The sequence below is a fragment of the Thermobia domestica genome, chromosome 1 (genome assembly GCF_964235325.1).
Source record: "Thermobia domestica chromosome 1, izTheDome1.hap1.1, whole genome shotgun sequence".
NCBI lineage: Eukaryota > Metazoa > Arthropoda > Insecta > Zygentoma > Lepismatidae > Thermobia > Thermobia domestica.
The window spans coordinates 161,731,606-161,753,874 of NC_137454.1; the positions used below are offsets into that span (position 1 = coordinate 161,731,606).

The 22,269-nt window shown below is 38.1% G+C and overlaps 3 protein-coding genes across 3 annotated transcripts in view; all 3 read right to left on the reverse strand.

Moving 5' to 3' along the window:
• Positions 1-22,269, reverse strand: part of LOC145690449 (NFX1-type zinc finger-containing protein 1-like) — a gene marked incomplete in the record, with an annotated part of 145,273 nt that overhangs the window by 111,323 nt on the left and 11,681 nt on the right. The window contains 1 exon segment of the mRNA XM_081765349.1: positions 5,660-5,770.
• Positions 10,279-12,555, reverse strand: LOC145670067 (uncharacterized). The gene has a single exon (XM_081738435.1). The coding sequence runs from the start codon at positions 12,553-12,555 to the stop codon at positions 10,279-10,281; it is 2,277 nt and encodes a 758-aa protein (XP_081594561.1).
• LOC145670095 (uncharacterized) lies at positions 12,916-15,369 on the reverse strand. Its single transcript, XM_081738478.1, has one exon. The coding sequence runs from the start codon at positions 15,367-15,369 to the stop codon at positions 12,916-12,918; it is 2,454 nt and encodes an 817-aa protein (XP_081594604.1).

Here is a 22,269-nt window from a genome sequence, read left to right on the forward strand (position 1 = left end):
TGGGAAGCTCAATGATTAAAGTTTTCTAACTACTTCGTTTTTCAAGTAAGTTCTTGTACTTCTTATTGAACAGACAAAATTTTATTAGTAATGGTAAGTTCCCAATTATAAAGGCTTCTTATTTTACTAATAATGTATAACTCACATATTTCGTGAAGTTTTCGTGAAAATAGTGTTTAATTTGATATCTGGTATTCATTCTATATTTCTTTCGCTGCCAAATTGGAAGGTTGATTATGAAAATTAAAGCAATTAGATAATAATTGCATCTTGAATGTTCGCCAACGTCTATTTTATTCCTTTAGTAGTTAAAGTATGAAAGAAAAAAAAAACTTTTAGACATTTTATGAAAAAAAAACTAATTTATTGAAAAATTAATAGCACCTCATAACGTAATAGTGCGTATTAATAAATAATAACAATAACAAAAAAGCTCTTGCTCCAGATGGCATCTCATATTTTTCCCGTAACTTCAATCAACAATGCTGGCAAGTAAGTTTAATCCAATGAACTTGTTTGGCAGTTCTAAGGGTCCATCCTTGCATAAAATAGCCTTTAGTACACTTGGAATATTTATTTGTAAGATAAAATTTTGATTTTTTTTAAAATAAGGAACACAAGTTTAGTTAAAACAAAAGATTCAAGCGTCTTTTTAATGATAAAAATGTGGGAAAATTAGAAACTTTTCGTCAAGAAGCAGGAATATGTAGGATCATTGGTATACATCCTTTTGTTCACATGTTTTACATACCTGGACTTTTTCTTTTTTCTTTTTCCTTTTCTTTTTTCTTTCTTTTTCTTTTTTCTTTCTTTTTTCTTTTTTCTTTTTCTTTTTTTTTACAATAAATGTCAGGTGTTTCCGTAATTTACATGTTTATTAATGGTTATGTTAGCCCACAAGTTATCAAATCTCGTCAAGTTTCTTTCTACAGACACACACAGTGTGCTGCCTCCTCACTTGAGGACTCTACATTATTCTTTAACTCTTCTGAGGAGAGCAAAAATCTGAGATTTGCTTACTTTGTAGTATCTTTTACTCATCTCAGTAATGTAATGGATGTAGAACTCAATGTTTTACGTGAGTTATGATAACACTAACAGTTTTGCAGAACAGGATTGGTCAGCGGTTCTCTTATAAAGGCATGTTTCACTGCTTTATGATTAAAACAGTTTGTTTCTTCAGATGGCATTCCACGAAAAAAGAAATAAGATTTTTCAGTTTTTTTTTCAGAATTTTCTTAATTTTTGATCCTGTTTCCAGTTCAATATTATGTAACACTTGATATCAACTGGGAAATTTTATCTGAGTAAATTCAATAAACTTTGAACTAAACTGAGTAATGTTTACAAAGAAACATAACGAACTCTTGTCAAGGGTGTGAGTTCTTCATGAAGTTAAAAAAAAAAAAAAATAGTGCCTCCTCTTTCTGAAACAGCTTTAAAAACTTCTCAAATGGAAATTATGCATATACTAAAAAATGTAGTTGGCTAAGAGTTTTCAAAGAAGAACGTTATACACTGCAGTATCTATTTACAGCAGTCGTTTTGTGTTAACTTTTGGTCTACTTTGGGAAGCTCTGAGATAAAGTATATTTAAGGCTAGTCACGTAGTAATAACCTGGGTTAGGATTTTTAGAAGTTTTCATTTAAATAAAAAGAAAAGAAGAAAGAAAGAAAAGTGTACTACAATTAGATGGAAAAGAAAGTAATATATATATATATATATATATACAGATGGTGATCAGAAAAATGGAAACACCTGTAGTTGGCAACACGTCAGATGTATGGGTTGGCAGCGGTGTCGTGGCGCCCGCAGCGCCGGACCGCTGGTGGCGGTGTGTTAGGTCGGTCTCCATACTACGTCAGGCGCAGTGGAACAGCAGTGTCCAGTGGCTGCAGCAGATGGAGGTAGTGTAAAATGGGAGACCTCTCAGATTTTCAAAGAGGGCAAATTGTTGGTGCGCGGTTATGTGGAGTGAGTGTGACGGCAGTGGCTACTGTGTTAGGTGTGTCGCGTGGGGCAGTGTCGAAGGTGGTGGCCTACACAATACACGGGAAAACCACATCGGGGAAGCGGAACAGTGGGCGGAAGAAAATCATGAGTGACAGGTCACGCCGGGCATTAAAGCGCATTGTCACGCAGAACCGTCGTGCCACTGCGGAGCAAGTGACGGAGGAACTCAATCAGCACCTCCCCCACCCTGGTTCGACAATCACAGTCCGCCGCAAATTACATGACATGAACTTGCGGGGTCGTGTGGCACGGGCCAAACCGCTCATCAGGGACCATAACGCTTTCGCACGCCGCAAATAGTGCCGCAACCATGCAACTAGGACCGTTGAGGACTGGAAACGTGTGATATGGTCAGATGAGTCATCCTTCACCCTATTCCCAACCACGGGCCGTGTTTATGTGTGGAGAACGCCCAAAGAAGCTTATGATCTGCAGTGTCTCTGCCCAACTGTGAAACATGGCGGCGGCTCGGTGATGCTGTGGGCCGCCATATCATGGTTTTCATTGGGTCCTGTGGTCACACTTAGCGGACGAATCACTGCCAACGATTATGTCGCAATTTTAGGAGACCACTTGCATCCTATGGTCCGGATGTTGTTCCCGGATAATGACGCAATCTTCCAGGATGATAATGCACCCATTCACACAGCTGGCGTTGTTGCAGCGTGGTTTGAGGAACATCGGGATGAAGTTCAACACCTCCCCTGGCCCGCCTGATCCCCAGATCTCAACATAATTGAACATCTGTGGTCCGTCTTGAAAACACGACTCCGGCGACGATTTCCGCCTCCATCCTCTCTCACAGAACTGGCCGATGCCCTGCACGAGGAATGGTGTAAAATTCCACTTGCTACCATTCACGACCTCTATGCCTCCATCCCACGTCGCATCAAGGCTGTTCTGAAGGCGAAAGGTGGCCCGACACCATATTAATCTGGTAAGTTGCAATTTCGTTCAGGTGTTTCCATTTTTCTGATCACCATCTGTATATAAGGTTCTCTACGTCCGTTTCCATTTAGAGGTAAAACGTCTTTGTGAATGCTAAAGCTTCTTTCTATATCCGCACAGACCACTGAGGCAAGCTTCGTATTCAATCGGGATGGGCGATATGGTGACCATAATCTCCCACCGAAATCGGAGGTGCTTATATGCATAGTTGGAAAAATTAATGAAAAATTTAACGGATTGAAATTAAAAATTCAGGTGAAGAAAAAATATTGATTAAATTAAAAGCGGTTAAAATTAACTTCAAAATTAATCGATTAAAATTAAAATTAAAATTAAAAAATGTTAATTTTCTATTATTATGCAATGAGAATTGTCCTGAGTTCTGAAAGTTTATGCAACATTTAATAGATAAAATTAAGGGCATGAAAAAATAAATGGATAATTATGAAAAGTTACTGATTTCAAGCAAAACTGAAAAATAATGAAAATAAAATAAAAATGTCATAAAACTGACAAAAGATATCAATGAAGATTATGTATTTATTTAATAAAATTTTTGTGTTTCTGTTAGTTCTACGATGAACACACTTTTTAGATTTATATGAATTTAGTAATAATTTGCATGTGGATATTATATCAAAGCAATTCAGGTAGTACATATAATAATCTTCAACAATGACTTCATCTTTACAAAGTCCATGCGTTTATGAGTCAGACTTCAAGACTATGGAATACAGAGCTGAAACGTTGAAACTTGCTTCTTCAGTACGATACACTATCTTCAATATCTGAAATATTTTGCAACTACCTCGAAAGCTTTAATATTAAAAACTTTACTCTATCACAAGATACGTGAAGTAAGCATTAACAAGGACTGTAAAGTGAAATACAAATCAACTCTGGTACAAACAAATCACACACATCAGATTTTACATTCTTTCGTTCCTTAATGTGCAAATCAGCTGGTAATGGTCTCCTGATCCAGATTTGATTTCTGCGACAACAGAATATCTTGTTTTTCTTTTTCTTTCAATTTGAAACTAAATTTTGTAAGCTAATTTAAGCACAGGGCAACCGAATTCTACAGTGGATAATGTTCGTGCAGATCAAAAAATTATGGAAGATTAATGGTTTGAAATTAAACATCTTAACAATATATCATAGCTGTTACTTGATAGGAATTTCAAGTGGGTGGTATGCTGAAAATGCAAGCATCTTTTAAGTTTATAATCGAAACAATAACTTTATAATTATTTTTCAATGGTGAACACAATTCTACGAACATAAAGTTGCGAAAGAAGTTCCAGTGGAAAGTGTTTGCAGTAATACATAGCTCAAAATACGTTGCTCTAGTACAAGGAATTTACATTAACAAGTGTTTAAATCTCATCGTTTTTCAGCGGATCAAAAAAAGTAGAAAATTAAATTTTGAGAACTTAATGAACTTTCATGTGGGTTTCATGTGTAATTACCATACAACAGAAATTGCTGAAACAAGGCAATTAAACTCCATTTGGACGCAATAAACTGTATTTTTTACGAATTCTGCAAGCTAATGTTTACATGTTGGCAATTAGATTAAAAATACACCATTATTCACAAACAATTACGAGTTGTTCATTTATTGAATAGTATGGTCAGTGGATTATTGGTCTTTTAAATTTACGACACTGTCTCATTAGACGTAGACCTGAGTTAAACTTAATGTTCATTTAGCTTTTAATTTATTACAATTAACTTTATTAATCAATAACTTTTTATATTTATTCAATGTAAAGAAAATGGAAACTGGCTGAACTCGTAATACCATAACTGAAATAAATAAATAAGCACAAACTTTGTTGCTCATCTCTATACTTTGTTTGTTTCAAGAAGTTCTGAAATTTTAGACATTGCAAAACTATGCTCAGGAATTGTAATTATCATTCTGCTTACAGTTTTTTTTTTTTTTTTTTTTTTTGTAATTCCTGAATCTTTAGAGTTCCAAACTTCCGACTCTCCCCTGGAGTCTTGGTTACGGAGGTTAAAAACAGGAAGAGAAAGAACAGAAACATCAAGGAATAGAAAGGAACGGACTTACCACGGAGAAGAGCTGTGTTGTACAAAAAAAAAAAAAAAAAAGTTGTCAAGTGCATCAGCGATCTACGGAATATGAAGCAAACTAAAATATGGCGGAGACAATTTCTGCACTTTTCTGTTTTTTTGTTGGAAGGTTGCCAACTCATGTTATTTTTATTGTCATGCCAATGCTGTGAAAATTTTGTAATTACCGCCTTCCATTCGTCACTCAGCCATCCCTTGTCTAGATTTTTTTTTTTTAAATGAATGAATAAACTTTCAAAACCCAGTCTCTCTACTTTATTTCTAGCTCCAAATAAAATTTTTGAATCTTCTACTTTGTATTGCGTTTCTTTTAAGTGTTTCGATAAACCTGACACCGGATTTTCCGCTGCAGATCGCTGACACACTTGACAATGTGTTTCTTGTACAACACAGCTCTTCCCCGTGGTAAGTCCGTTCCTTTCTATTCCTTGATGTTTCTGTTCTTTTTCTTCCTGTTTTTAACCTCCGTAACCAAGACTCCAGGGGAGAGTCGGAAGTTTGAAACTCTAAAGATTCAGGAATTACAGAAACCTGTAAGTAGTCTGAAATTTTATTTATTTATTTATACCTATACTTAAGTCTCGTCGTATATACCTTCGCTGCTAATGTAGGACGTAAATCAAATCAATCAATCCTTTGTTTCGTTTCGCTCCATTATATCACATCTGTCCTATCTTGGAGGGTAATATCCAAAAAGACACCAAACTGAAATGAAATAAAATGAAATCTTTCAGTTTTATAACCCACGTTATGCCGTGTACAGTAAAGGAGACGACGATGATAAAAAATACATGAAAGGTGGGATGAAGAAAGTGGGAAGACATGGAAGAACCCCAAGAAAACCTACGCACACGGTGTCTATCCACTGAATGAATTTCCAGTGTGTGTACGGGGGGGGGGCATTACATCTCTCACCCCTTTAGGTTCGCCCGTGAATATTAAATCGGTGAATCATCTACAAAATGCAGTTAGATCAACAATGAACTGGTAAATTACTTCCGTCAACACAAAGTTAATTATACTATTTACTATATTTTATCATATTCAGTAGTTAAATTTCTTCAGTGTTTGTTTTTAAAAATGTAAATGAAAGACTATAACAATTGTAATATTTTACGTTATGGACCAATTCATCGCATTTAGCAATTCATAAACGTATTTACTAATTCATCGTTGATCTAACTGCATTTTGTAGATGATTCACCAATTTAATATTCAAGGGCGAACCGAAAGGGGGTGGGAGGTGTAACCCCCCCCCCTACACACACTGAAAATTCATTCAGAAAATTCGGTTTCTGAGGGATTTCACATTGAAACTTTGGAAAACTGAATGCAAACAAAAACTACGTTTTTACGTTTTATCAAATTAAGTTAATATTAATCTTAATCAAGGGTAATTAAAGTTATCGTTTCAGTACAGCCTTATATAAGTGCTATTCGTCAAATTTATTGCCAATTCAGCAAATAAATATATCACTTTATGAACCGTTTCATTTCGTTAATATGCACTGTGAAACAGTCCGACAAATTCACATGTTTCTCGGGATTTATTAGCACCATTTAAGATTACTTCTAAACACAAATCAGAAAAATTTATTTTGCATTCGTCAAATACAAGATCATCTCTAACATAGGAATCAAAAACAAGACAACAGATTCGCTACTGTAAAGTCAATTTGGCAAATGAATGTTCTTCTACTTCTTCTTCTTCTTCTTCTACTACTACTACTACTACTACTACTACTACTACTACTACTACTACTACTACTACTACTACTACTACTACTACTATTATTATTATTATTATTATTATTATTATTATTATTATTATTATTATTATTATTATTATTATTATTATTATTATTATTATTATTATTATTATTATTATTAAGCTCCGGTTAGTCGTTGTTAGCGTGCGTCACCTCGATGTGCATGGTCCCTGGCTCTCTTCTCGTAGGAGCACTAAAATTTGCTGGTATTGACGACTCAGCATCACGACGCAATTGGGGAGCTATATGAATTAAAACATAGCGAACTCGTATCCAAAGAGCCAGAAATAACATCTTCTGGGAACTGATGCACTGGCCACTCATCATTCAGTTGAACGTAAGCCATCTGGCTGAACATAACCTTTCATGGCTGTAGCGTCAGGGAATTTAATTTAGCATTTCTTAGCAAATTTCGTCAATGTTTCCACCTCTGAGTACTGAAATAAAATAGTAATCTTCGCGTCACAAGAGCTCATGAAGTAATCTGGCCAGCCGATAATTTCAGCCGGTAAATCCACATAATGCTAAGTGAGTGAGTGAGTGAGTGAGTGAGTGTGTGTGTGTGTGTGTGTGTATATATATATATATATAACCGTATTTCTTCGTTACGAAAATTATTAGAGTTCTCCATGATATATTTCTGGCTATGCCACTGATTAGTATTGCATTAATTGTTGCATTTGGGAGTTCATAATTGTTATAATGTGTTGATGCGGTTTAGATTTTTTCCTTTCATATCTATACTATTGCATACAAGTGATCCACACATTAACATAAAGCCCATACTACTATAGCTAAAAACAAACTTTGGAAAGGTAACTCCGTTTTCATGAAAACAAGTAATGAGAAAGAAGTTTTAAAATATGTATCCTAAGTAAGGTTAAAGTGGATTCAAATCATTTCTCCAAGTATAAATTATTTCACACTAGAAAGCTAAAACTTGGTATATCAGCTTAAAAATAAATGAACATCTGTTTCAGCATTTTTTCGAAAATTCCGCTCATAAGCAGCGAAACGGGGAAATTTCTACCTTACAAATTTCGACTCTTTGTTGTGGAGGTGCCAAATGTGAGGATTCACTCAAGTAAGAGGTGTAGGATAGAGACTTGGGTATTTAAACTTTTACTTAAAAATAAGAGGGAAGAGGGAACAATTTCTACAATGTTCAAACTTCCGATTCTTTATACAGAAAAACTTTATGTGGGTATTCATTTAGGTTAGAGGAAAGAAGTCTAGTATATAAATCAAAAACGTGTTCCAGCTTTTCCAAAACTTCAGATCCTAAAGGGGACAATTACAGTGTTAAAATCTTCTATTCTTTATTCAGAGTTAGTATTCACTGAAGTTGGAAACATGAAATTCGATGCATAAACTCAGAACAAGCCAGTTGAGAATGCTCCAAGAGCACTGCCAGAGCGAACTTAAAAATAATTATTTTTCTTATTAATTTCTACTGTCTTTATACCAATTGTTCTATGTACTTTATTATTATACTCATTAAACAATTCTTGTAATGTTCTATTCATAATTTCCTTGAGTACTAAATTTTTTCCACACGTTTTGTTTAAGAGTTCTGTTAAAACGTTCTACGACATGTTTTTTTTACGAAGACACATGCTCAAAATGGAGGGTTTAAAACTGAAAAGTTCGCAAAATATGATCCCTCTATGACTTGTCGTTCCCCAGATATGACTCCTTAAATCTCCGGATATCTTAACTTTCTTGGCCAATATCTGGGGAACGGTTGCCAGTTGGCCAGTGTCCACCGTTACTATCTGGTACCAAAATGTTCACCATACTCTTAGGTCTTGATCAACACCAATGTGATCTCTCTCTATGACTTACGGTTCCCGAGTATGGCTCCTTAAATTTCCCGAAATCGAAAGCTTTTGACCAGTATCTCGGGAACGGTAAGAGTGACGCGAAAAATTCCATCACTTCTTTGAGATAGTTTTTGATGCTGTTTCAAATGGATAGTTCAAAATTGAAAAATTCGCAAATAACAGACAGACACACATACACACACACACACACAGAGAGAGAGAGAGAGAGAGAGAGAGAGAGAGAGAGAGAAAGAGACATAGAAAATTCAGTAACGAACTTTTAAAGTTCGTTGAAAATTAGTAAATGTGTGTTGCAGCATTTTCGACAATTCCGCTTCTATTGTCGAAAGTTGTCGGCACACGTTTTTGCAACGTTTCAGTGTAATGCATTATACCTTATTCTTCTTATGTGAAGAATGAGCATTTCTATTTTTTTCTATTATACGTATCCGTCATTTACTTTAATAAACATATTTAAATTAACATCTAATAGTCGAACTCCATTTGGGAGGACCAGGAAGTCTTTTGGAAGACCGGGCCCTCATTTGCCTCCCTGTGGGTACATTCGTGCATCGACGAGATCCAGTATATTAAATAAAAATGCGTAGAGGAAACCGTCAGTATTGCGAAGAATGTATCGTCCGCTGAGTATTCGATTAAGTCTCGTAAAATGTCTGGACTACTTACAACTTCAGAGAATGTTTAGGATTCTGTAATAATATTAGCTTTCGGAGGAATAATTTTTTATTTCGTATTCTCGCATTTATTAGCGGGACTGAAATAGTTTATGTTCTCTGAGACTTTTCTTTTTTAGTTCTATGTGTTTTGGTGGAATTATTCTTATTTTATTAATCACTTTTCTTGTTATATATTTTCTGTTATTATACGTTTTTCGCGACCGCTTTTTCATTTTTGTATGGAGTTGTGTTGCTTTATAATTTCACTGAGCAACAATATTTTTCTTATTAAAATACGTATTCATGAAGTGCAATTTTGGACATCTACTTTTCTTCCACTCACAAATTGTACGAACCAAGCAAAGGTATTTTGCTATGTACATATATTTAAATTAGAAGATTCTGTAACTGAATATATAATATTTATTTATAACTGGATCAAAGAAATATTTGTAACTGTAGGAACACATTAAATTCAAACTATGGAAGCGGTATTGTCCACTAAAACACTGTAGGCACGACGACGACCACACGTTCACATCATAGGGACGCGCACACACAAAAGCAACTGGTCTAACGGCTCTTTTTAAAAACACACTTGTCCGCCCAAAAGAAAGAAATTCCGAGGGTTGGCAAAAGTGAACCCCGGAGCCCTCTGCAGGAGGGAAAAATTACTATTTAAATACCAGATTTTCAAGGAAGGGCGATCGGCCCGAACATAGCCCCCACCTTGAAATGCTCGCGTTTCAAGAACATGAATATTATAATGAGAAATGTAATGCAACAAAATAGAAAAACAACACCAATATGTATATACAAAATAAAAAAGTAAAGAAAATCGAGACACTAAATATGAGAAAAAAAAATGAAAATCAAAACACGAAATATGAATAAGAGTATCATAAACACAATATGAAATGTTGATATTTGAATGCAGAGTATATCTATCTGTTTGCATCAAACGGTAAACGAGAGAGCTTCACAATGGGGCGCCTTAAATCCCCAGCGGCTGTTCTTACGGTGACAGTTCGCACAAGACCATCGCTACCACTATGGATGTCCTTGACACGACCTAGCCTCCACTGTAGAGGGGGGAGGTGAGGTTCCTTTAATAGCACCAAGTCTCCTTCTTTGAGATTATCACGTCGGGTCCACCACTTTGGCTTCTGCTGTAGACGGGATAAATACTCTTGAGACCAGCGCTGCCAAAAGTGTTGTACCATTTGCTGCACTAATTGCCATCTCTTCAGGTGGGACATTTTTGACAAGGTGAAATCTTGTGTCGGAACAGCAAGCATCGGTTCTCCTATAAGGAAATGTGCCGGTGTTAGCGCAGATAGGTCATTAGGTTCTTCAGATAAGGGGATAAGCGGACGTGAATTCAAAATTGCTTCAATCTGGGTCAGGATGGTGTTCATCTCCTCATAACTCAGAGTTGCATTACCCACAATTCTTTTAAGATGGTGTTTCACACTACGCACACCAGCCTCCCACAAACCACCAAAATGAGGGGAAGAGGGGGGATTGAAATGCCATCTTATGCCCTTTTCGCTCAGGTAGGACGAAGTCAGCTGGTTTCCCTTCGTATGCACACTGTGTTGGATCAGGTCTCTGAGTTCTTTATTCGCTCCTACGAAATTCTTGCCGCAGTCACTATACATATCACTAGGGAGCCCTCTTCGAGATACAAAGCGTTTTAACGCCGCTAAAAATGACGCACAGCTTGCGTCAGACACTAGCTCAAGGTGTATTGCTTTAGTAGCAAAACATACAAAAAGAGCGATGTATGCTTTGTATTTCATTCGGCTTCGCCCATGACTGTTTTTCAATAGCAATGGTCCCGCATAGTCTACACCTGTGTGAGAAAAGCATCTACTCGGGTTTACACGAGCCGGGGGCAACGGTCCCATGATTTGAGTTTCTGTTCTGGTCTCGAACCGATGACACCTTACACATTTTCGGATAATGTTTCTTACTAAATTTCTCGCACCAACAACCCAGAATCTTTCGCGAAGAAGTGACAAAACTAGTTGAGGACCCCCGTGGAGCGTATTGAGGTGCTCCCTCTGAATTAAAAGCTCTGTGAGTTTGTGCTGTTTTGGTAATAAAACCGGATGTCTTTTGTCTGTAGTGATTTTTGCATTTTGTAGTCTTCCTCCAACACGCAAAAGCCCATCACTATCAATGAAAGGAGTTAGACACAAAACACGACTTTTAGGTGGGAGGGGTTGGCCATTTTTCAAACATTCCAGTTCCTCAGGAAATGCTTGCTTTTGAACTTCTTTCACTAAACACCTTAAAGAACCTTCCAGCTCTTCTGCTGTTAATGGGCCTTGAAGCTTCTGAAGGGGGTTTCTGCAGTTGTAGACAAAGCGACGACACCAGGCTACAACGCGTTTCACTTTGAGCAGAGATGAATAACGGCTAGTGATATTATCCACTGTAGTTACACACATAGCACTGACACACTTTTTTCTTTCTTCCGTCACCTTGTCAGATATGAGGGGTGGTCCTGCAGCCGTTGGCAACACTGCATCATACAACCAGTTGGGACCGTTCCACCACAATGAATGACACAATAATTCACTAGGGTTCACACCCCTGGAGGCACAATCAGCAGGGTTTAGCAAGCCGTCTACAAAACACCATTCCGCTGCACGAGCTGTTTCTTGGATTTCCGCGACACGATTCGCCACAAATGTTTTCCATTTGTCCGGGGAAGAAGTAATCCATGCCAACACAACCTGTGAATCGGTAAATGCTTTTACCTCTTGCACCTCAAACACAAGGGCGTTTGAGATTGCGTTGAGCAACTTCGCCAGCAATAATGCAGCGCACAACTCCAATCGAGGGAGAGAAACAGTTTTAATTGGAGCCACCTTTGTTTTTGCAGCAATTAGCTGCACACTGACCGTTCCGTTTGAAAGCTCTGCCCGCAAATACGCCACTGCAGCATAAGCCCGCTCGCTGGCATCTGAAAAGCCAATTACTTGACATTTTCGAGTGTTGGGAGGTATGATGCACCGCGCAACCTTTGCTTCCTCTAATAGCGACAGTTCCTTGCAATATTCTTCCCACTCTGCGCACATTGAACTAGGTAGGTTTTCATCCCATCCCAAGTTTTCCTTCCACAACGACTGCAGAAGCACCTTCGCCTTGATGGTTACCGGTGAAAGAAAACCAAGTGGATCGAAGATTTTGGCGATCTCAGATAGTATCATGCGCTTGGTCCACACGTCACTCTGCAAGGGGGGAGAAACACTGAACCCAAACTCGTCACTGACTGGCGACCACTGCACTCCGAGGGTCTTGATGGTGTTGTCATCGTTGAACTTGAACGGCACAACACTTCGCGCATATGAGACGGTACGGCCTCTAGCACTTCCGGTTCACTGGATGCCCATTTTCGCAACTCGAAGCCTGCTTTTTCCAGCAACTGAATTAGCTGTTGTTGGAGTTCGATCGCTTCGCGCACAGTTTCACAGCCACCCAGAAAATCGTCCATGAAGAAGTCCCTCACTAGTACACTTGCTGCCAAGGGATAGTTTTCACCTTCGTCTGCTACTATCTGTTGGAGGCACCTAGTAGCTAAAAAAACTAGCAGAGGCAGTTCCGTATGTCACCGTTAATAATCGGTAGTCTTCTACAGGAGAGTTCACGGAATTGCGCCACACAATTCTTTGAAAGTCAACATCTTTTCTATTTACTATCACTGCCCGATACATTTTGGCAATGTCCGCGCATAAGGCCACTTGATGTCCACGAAATCGCACCAAAAGTGGGAAAACGTCGTTTTGTAGCTTCGGACCCACCATTAGCCGTTCATTGAGAGAAACCCCGGATGTTGTCTTCGCACTGCCATCAAAGACCACTCGTAATTTTGTTGTTGAACTCGTGGGTTTTAGAACTGCGTGGTGGGGGAGGTAACAGCTCTTCTCAGGTGCCACGTTCTTCTCTTCTGGGGGAACAAGCTCCATGTGCCCCAACCTCAGATATTCTTCCATGAACGCACGATATTGTTCCTGAAGTTGAGGCTGTTTTGCTAACTTGCGTTCACAATGTAACAATCTTCTGACTGCAATGTCACGTGATTTTCCCAAGGGCGACGCATTCTCCTTGAATGGTAATCTCACTACATAACGGCCATATTCGTTACGGTAGTGGGTATCTGCAAAATGCTTTTCACAGTTCTTCTCTTCTTCGGACAAGTATTTTTTGGGAGTAACTTCTTCTAGCTCCCAAAACTTACGAAGGGTTGTGTCCACTTCACATGACGCACGATATGCCGCCACTGTTACGGCTCCACTTGTGGTACCTACGCTACCAGAAAGCACCCAACCAAGAACAGTCTCTAGAGCTACGGGTGTACCCGGTGGTCCAACACGCTTTCCACTGAGCATTAATAATGGAAATACATCCGCTCCAAGAAGCACGTCAATGGGGCCTACTATATTGTAAGTGGGGTCCGCTAGCTTTAACCCTTTCAAATGTGGCCAATGTGAAGCACTGGCACAGGGTTGCTTTGGGAGATCAGATGTTACCTTCGTCACTACAATCGCTCTTGTTTCGAACGTTTCGTTCATCTGACCTAACGGCTGAAACTGCAAGTCCACCATCGCTTTTGCAGATCCTACCCCTGCTCCCGTTATGCCCGAGATCACCACACTGGATTTTATTTTTTGTAGTCCGAGCTTTTGCACGCACTTTTCGGTTACAAAACTGGTCTCTGACGCACAGTCTAGGAGAGCTCTGAAGGGACATGACACACTGTTTTTTCCCTTTATTTTTACAATCGCTGTGCACAACAGAACATGCGGCACACTTGCTTCGGAAGCAAAATGTGACGTGACACTAGAATCATGCTCTGTTAACGCATCATCTCGTTCGAAATGTAACATTGTATTGTGCTTTTTGTCACACTTGCGGCAATTTCCGGATGAACAACTGTCCTTCCGACAAGACTTGCGCATACAATTGAAACACAAGTTCTTTTCTTTCACGAGCGCGATACGCTCCGCCACTGAACGTTTGACGAACTCGGAACACCTGTATAGTGGATGGTTTGAATTACACAGTTCACACAAACTTTGGGTCCGTTGTGCAGTTGTCACATGAGAAGATGCAAGCCTCTTTTCGCGGTTTTTCACTGTATCACTGCTTGTGGAGTGTCGAGTCTTCCCATTGGTCGATACAGCCAGAGCGCGGGCTCTGTTGTCCAGAAATGCCGCCAGCTTGTCGAAAGATGGCTGTTCACTGGAATTTAACGAAAGTTCCCACTGTCTTCGCGTCTCACTGTCTAGTTTATCCGCGGTGTGATAAACTAAAATCGCGTCCCAATGCTCCACTGGTTGCTCAAGCACTTTCAGCGATCGAGTACACTCCATCGTTGTGTCAATTAATTTACGCAACGCCGTTGCCGATTCTTGTTGGATGGGTGGTTGCGTAATTAAGCGTTTGAGAATTGAGTTCACAATTTCACGTTTATTGTGATACCGCGCGTTCAGAATGTCCCATGCTTCTTTGTAATTACTGTTCGTAATTTGCATCGCCTGAAGGAGTTGGGCTGGCTCCCCCTTCAGGGATGTTTTTAGATATTGCAGTTTTTGAGCACCAGATAATTTATCGTTGCTGTGTACTGAGGCTACGAACAAATCGTGGAAGGAAAGCCACTCGAACAAATTACCTGTAAATGTGGGTAACTGTATTTTTGGCAATTTCACCTCACTACTTTGCTTTGTTTCTGAAGAAGAAACCGAACTGTTTTCCACAACTTGTAAATCCCTTAGCACCACACACATCTTCAGCAATTGATTGTCCATTTCCGCTAGCTCTTCTTCTTCTTTTTGAAACTGCTCATCATTTGAAATGGTTGCAATCTCATCCAGAAGCTTCGAACAATCCTGTTGAAGGTCACTGACCCTTCCCTGGTGAACCGCTATGAAGCTGGTTTCTGTTGCCGATAAAGCAGCGATCGCTTTCTCCTCCCGCGTAATTTTCGCTTTCAGAGTCCGTTTTTTGATTGCTAGAGCTTCCATAGTTATTTGTTCACACGACACAAAATGTTCTAATTGAAATCACTCACACTCTGTCTGTAATGACTGTGTCCTACACTGATCCACGACCGGAGGACCATTAAATATGTACGAACCAAGCAAAGGTATTTTGCTATGTACATATATTTAAATTAGAAGATTCTGTAACTGAATATATAATATTTATTTATAACTGGATCAAAGAAATATTTGTAACTGTAGGAACACATTAAATTCAAACTATGGAAGCGGTATTGTCCACTAAAACACTGTAGGCACGACGACGACCACACGTTCACATCATAGGGACGCGCACACACAAAAGCAACTGGTCTAACGGCTCTTTTTAAAAACACACTTGTCCGCCCAAAAGAAAGAAATTCCGAGGGTTGGCAAAAGTGAACCCCGGAGCCCTCTGCAGGAGGGAAAAATTACTATTTAAATACCAGATTTTCAAGGAAGGGCGATCGGCCCGAACACAAATTAAATTGTATCCTCGTGTTAAGTTGGAGAATTGTATTCGATCGTAGTTAAACACTGATTTGTAACAACATATTTGTCAGTCATTTCGTGTCAAGTTACTGTCAATCTTAGTTTGCTGGTTGGATTGGATTGGCCTGGGTCTTACTTAGAAACCCGAAAGAAACAATACATTTCATTTAAAATAGTAGAATTTTTACAACTTAAAAAAAAAAATCGAAACGGAAATGTTTAAACCCCTTATTCGTGACTGATTTTAAGTCTCTGTACAGGAGATCATTACAAAGCTTCAAACATAATATGAGATATTTTCTAATAAAATCGAAAACATTCTTTATGAAAGCGTGCAACACATTATAAAACAGAAAGGGGTTAAATTCACTCCGGCCAATTCTCAATAGATTTATATCAAGTAGCACGGATTGTTTAAAAAAATCAAATGAAATATACACTTATATTCAGGGAATATAGTGTATATCAGAAAAGGGGAACTCATCCCTTGATTCTTGTCTGATTTTTACTCTGTATACTGGGAATGATTTAGAAGCCTTCCTATATTGCATCACAATCGAATATGAGCTCTTTACAAAAAATGTTAAGTTCAACATATTTTTAAAAAATAAATCAGGGATGGAGTGGGGTAATTGACCTTCTTTTAACACGTTTCAATCCGAAACAGTGGAGGTGAATAGGAAATCTGAAAGAAATTATTTTGACAGAAGTTACCTGGAAAATGGTTTTCAACATAATGAAACTGAAGCTGAGAGGAATTTACCCTCTTTTATTCACTTATCCTTCATCGATTTCACCGCAACCAATAATGATGATCGGAAAGCCCTAAAGAAAATATGCTATTTGTATCAACTTCGCGTAATCTCTACATAAAAAAAGTATATTTGGACTGATCAACGCCTAGGCAAAACAGCTTAAGCTAAGAAACTTAAAATTTGGACAGTACATTGGATTTGTGATCACTAAGGTATCGCCTAAGTAAGGATTTTATGAAAATTCTATGTGGAAGATGGTAGAAGAATGAATTTGCAATTACTATAAGGTGTCAGTAGTTTGAGAACCCTTAAGGTTAAAGATATAAAATTTGACATTTGAACTTTTTACTTAAAAATTTAAAAAAAAAAATGTCTTTCAGCGTTTTTTAACATTTGACGTAGAAGGTAAAAAAAAAAATGTGAGAAGAAAAATGGGCGTGAGATACAATCATTACAATAAGAAATCCTTACTTTCAAATCAAGTAAGTTTGTAGACATAAAATTCGATATTATAAACTTTTCATTTAAAGTAATTAAACAAGTGTTTCAACGTTTCTTGATACTTAATCTAAAAGGGAAGAAAAGGGAAGGAAGTTATAATTATTATATGAAGATGCTCGTATCTCGGAATTCCTTAGTTTTAGAGATTTTCCATCCAAAGGGTGGAGAACTCTGCTAAGTTTCGCATAATATAATATTCTAGCCCATGTGCGAAGCTGAAACCCGGGGCAGGTTTTAGTCCCTTATTCTTGGCAATTTTCATTCCAAGACAATGAACATACTTCATGAAGATGGAGAAATGCATATAACATAACGAGTTTCATTAAAATTGGGTCAATTTTATGAGACTTATTGTGGAACAAACAGACATACACAATCATGCCAAATTTCATTTCATCTGGTCAAGGAATCTGTCTGGTGTAGTTGAAAAAAAGTCATCCAGTATTTCCACTAATGTGCGTGCGCGAACAAACATAAATGCATGTAGTTATTGATTTCTTTTGTCAGTCTAAATCGATTTTACTCATGACCTTCACACGTACCTGTATGGAACGTAGTTCAGTAGGTTAAAGAAAACACACACACACAAATAAGGGGGTTTAAATTGTGCAAGTGAATGGTCACCAGAAACATTGGACTTGTAGAAAATAAATTATTTGGACATTAAACATACGGTACTCTATATCCAATTGTCGCTACCTTGCTACAATAGGTTAATACCACAAATTAGTGGAACCTGGGTGGCAATACGGTTCATATGCTTTTTTTTTTCTTTTTCTTTTCTTTCCTTTTTTTAAAAAAAGACACTTTTGGTTTGAATAAACACAGGAAAAAAGTTTTCTTACTTACCAACATCAGAAAAAAGGAAAAAAAAACTTAACTTTAACCAATACTAAATCATTAACCTGTGCCTGTGATATGATTCTCAGATGGCTATTTTTCCACGTAAATAATAATAATAATAAGACATGATCTAATAAGACTTACTTCGTTTCATAGCAAATCAGTATCTATCAAGTAGGTCGCGCTTAGTTACTACCGCATCCATTAATGCGACTATTCTCGCAACGTGTAACAATATTATCAATTGATATGACATTTTAATGACGAGGCCTATTGGTTTCTTGGCAATCACATGTTTTAAATTTAAGAATGAGAATGTTAAACACAAATCCACAAATTATGGGACAATTCTGCATTCCGATGTATTATACGGGGACGCCAGGGCACATCCTCGTAATAACGGTCAATCCTGTAAAATACGGGACGTACACGAACCCTGACTGCATACGGTAGGGAGTTTTGCATTATTACTGTTCTATATCAACGTTTCTTTCAGATTCAGAGTACCCTACCATACATATTGCGGCTTTACAAAAATGCTGGCCGAAAATGTATCTTTTTTCTGCTCTCCCGGACTTTTTAAACGCACCATGCAAATATATCATAGAAATGTATGAACAAGAACATTTTATAACGTTTTATACTGGCCAGGGTAGATGGAAGTTCCGTGAACGTTCTCGGTTCACAATCACGATCCCAGACTCGAAGTTCATATGGGTAGTCATCCTGACTGAGGTTATCTCAACATTTTTTCCTCAGTTCCATTAAGCAAATGCTGTGGGATAGTACCGCAGCTGACTTCTTTCAGAAGCCCTTCCCGATGTTTCTTTTAACTATTCCTAAGAGTTTCGAATCAATTTTTCATACTATATTAATAAATAAATACATAAATAAACAGAACACATAATCTATTTCCCGTCCATCTCTGATATAACGCAGAAGCCTGGATACTAAAACTAACTTAATCATATAAAAGTAGTCTGCCAAAGTAGCTGGACCACCCAAGGCTCATTTGCGAAAAGAAGCTGTGGTGCCGCATATGAACAAAGTTGTAGTTTTCGTTAATTTCAAGAGACCTTCGTTTACATCTGCATGGAAAGTGTCTTCAAGTCGTTTTTTCTATTTTTTTTAAAAAAAGTATTTTCATTATGTGTAGTAAAACAATAGCAAATTATTTAATAAATGGTGATAAAATTATCCGCGCAAAGGTACTCGTGAACATAATGTTGTCTACCTCCAAATCACATACTCGTAGGATCGAACCACTAATCTGTACGAGTTATGAGCAATTACTAAGCCCTGCTCTCGCGCAGCAGTTCATGCTTTTCTTTTAATGTTGCAAACTCTTTATGTATTTTCCAACTTCCCCAATGAGGGCTAAAAATATGAAGGAAAAAAAGGCCTTGCATACAAGGGCGCCCATGTTGTGGTTTCCAAGAAGGGGCAAATAAAGCGAGGTTTCAAATATAGTTTCAAATTTTGCTATAACTAATGTAAAAATTTTATTGGGCTTTCGATATTCCCAAGTACGATTTTCTCTTAGGGGGCGAGCGCCCCACCTTGCCCCCCTGATGGGCGCCCTTGCTTGTCTACATAAGGGGGAGAGATGAAATATCTTCAAATTTCTTGTGATTTGTTCTTTTATTTATACAAACTTGAGATTTTCACTTTTGCAGGGGAGATAATTATTTTTCAAAAAATGGAAAATAATTAAAATCTGAAAAATAAAATCCGTCTCAAACATAAATGTTACCATAAAAGATTTTTAACTCATTCTCTTTGGAATCTCTTAATGTAAGATACCTGTGCCAATTTGAGGAACAATTACTTTTTGAGACACATTTTTCCTTTATATACGGTATCCCTAAAATAGGCCTATGTCTAATTCTCAAATTTGTCCAATGAGTAACAATGTAGGTCGCCTCATGTATGTAACATGCTTCATTACACAATCACTAGGGATGCATTCGAGTCGAGTCGAGTCGAGATTTAAGCCTGTCTCGACTCGTCTCGAGAAAATGTTGTCTCGACTCGTGTCTCGACTCGAAAATATGGTGCTGTCTCGACTCGTGTCTCGACTCGACAGTCTCTGTCTCGACTCGACTCGAATTCGAGACGAGACGTCTCGAAATTCGAGTCGAGACAAAATATACGAGTTAAAATATACACACACATTAGCCAGACCGTTATGACTATCTACCTAATTGTTAGTATGTCCAACTTTCGGCACGAATAACAACGGCAACGCGTCTTGGCATGGTCCCAATGTTCCTCGGTGGGTCGCTGGAGAGAGTTGGCACCACATATGCACACTCAGGTCCCGTAAATTCCGGGGAGGGGGTGATGCACCCTCACGTTACGTTCAATCACATCCCAGATGTGATCGATTGGGTTCAGATCCGGAGAGTTTGGGGGCCAGCACATCACTTGGAACTCGCTCCTGTGTTCCTCGAACCCCTCCATCACACTCCTGGCCTTGTGACATGGTGCAGTATTTTGTCGAAAAATTCCACTACCGATGAAAAACATGGCCGTCATGAAGGGGGTGTACGTAGTCTGCAAGCAGCGTGCGACACCTCGGCCGTCATGGTGCTTTGCTCGAGCTCCACTGGACACATGGATGCTCACCTGAATGTTCCCTAGATAATAATTAAGCCGCAGCCAGTTTGTCTCTGTCCCGCAGTACAGATGTCAAGGAGCTGTTCCCTTTGAACACGACGGATTCGCACCCTCACATCGTCATGATGAAGAAGATGTCAGGATTCATCAGACAATGCAACGCTCTGCCATTGTGCCAAGGTCAAGTGGTGATGGTCACGTGTTCAGTTATAGTTCAGTTATAGTTGCCGATGTCGTGGTGTTAACATTCGCCATCGTTAGGAGTGTTCGGTGCACTGTGTGTTCAGACTAGTGTTGTGAAGGCCTGTAAAAAAAGACGGAGATTTTGGGTAAAAAACAGTTTTTTTACTGTTTTCCCGAGCTGGGGAAAAAACGGAAAATTTGGGTATTATCAGAATCATCATTCTTGTTAATCACAGAATCATTTTAGTTAATATGTTAAATCAAACATATATTTCATAGAGATATCTTCATTGTTCTATGTAAAATTCCGGAAATTTTGAAACCATTAGAAAAAATCATTTGTTCGGAAATATTGGCAAAAACAGGAAAATGTAGTTTAAAAACTATTTGTTGGCCTGATGCTAGTGATCTTACTTGCTGTAACATGTCTGCAACATATACAGTGGGAAGTGGAAAATCCGAACTATTTGGGACCACAGGTATTCGAATTTTCAAATTGTTCGGATATTCGAAAATGACCAAGAAAATGTCTTTTAGGCTTACATATACTGTACGGTATGTTCTTCTATCGATACAGTGGTTATTCAGTACATACAGTAATTACAATACCGTATGTAAGGCTACTTACATTTAATGTTTCTGAAGAACTTGCTTGTACTCTAAGTCACACTTAAAACTTATAGGCCTAAGAAAAAATAAAAATACATGACAAACAATTACATATAAATGAACTTTTGTAAAAACACTGACTTCACATAACGTCGATAGACACGCTATTGTTTGTTTATCGCTAGCGTTAAGACAAAATGTAAAAAGCTTCTAGGGACCGCGTTCGGATTTTTGACGTTAGGATTATCGACGTCCTAGTGTATATACAATGTATTTCGCTAACGGAAAAATACTTAGAGTAACAGGTTTTAATTCTACTTTACACACATATACCGCACAAGTGAGTAAATTTGAGCAGCGAGAAATATATTAAATGAAACTTTCGTTAGTTATTACAGACTAGCAGAATATCCGTTCTTCGCACGGGGAGAATACGTTTCATTTTTGGACACAAAGGGCACCAAAACTGTCACCAATGAACTTGTGGAGCCCCAAAACTATGAATTTGACATTAATATCGATAATTTTCAATTATCTTTACATGTCACCATCCTCCTTAGAGTACTAATGGGGCTGAATTTGTAGATTTAAACGGTATCTTTTGTTCATCTCAGCGGGTATGGATTCGAGGCCATTTTCGATCATGTATATATATATATATATATATATATATATATATATATATATATATATATATATATATATATACAGAGGCGGATCCAAGGGGGCTATAGCCTCCCCCTTCACACTCAAGTATACACTGCATAAAATGGGCTTCAATCCTGCTTTACACTGGATAAAACTGCAAACTATGGTTTAGCCCCTCCCTTGATCATATCCTGGATCCGCCACTATATATATATATATATACTGTATATAATGCTAAAAAAAAATAGGGGTT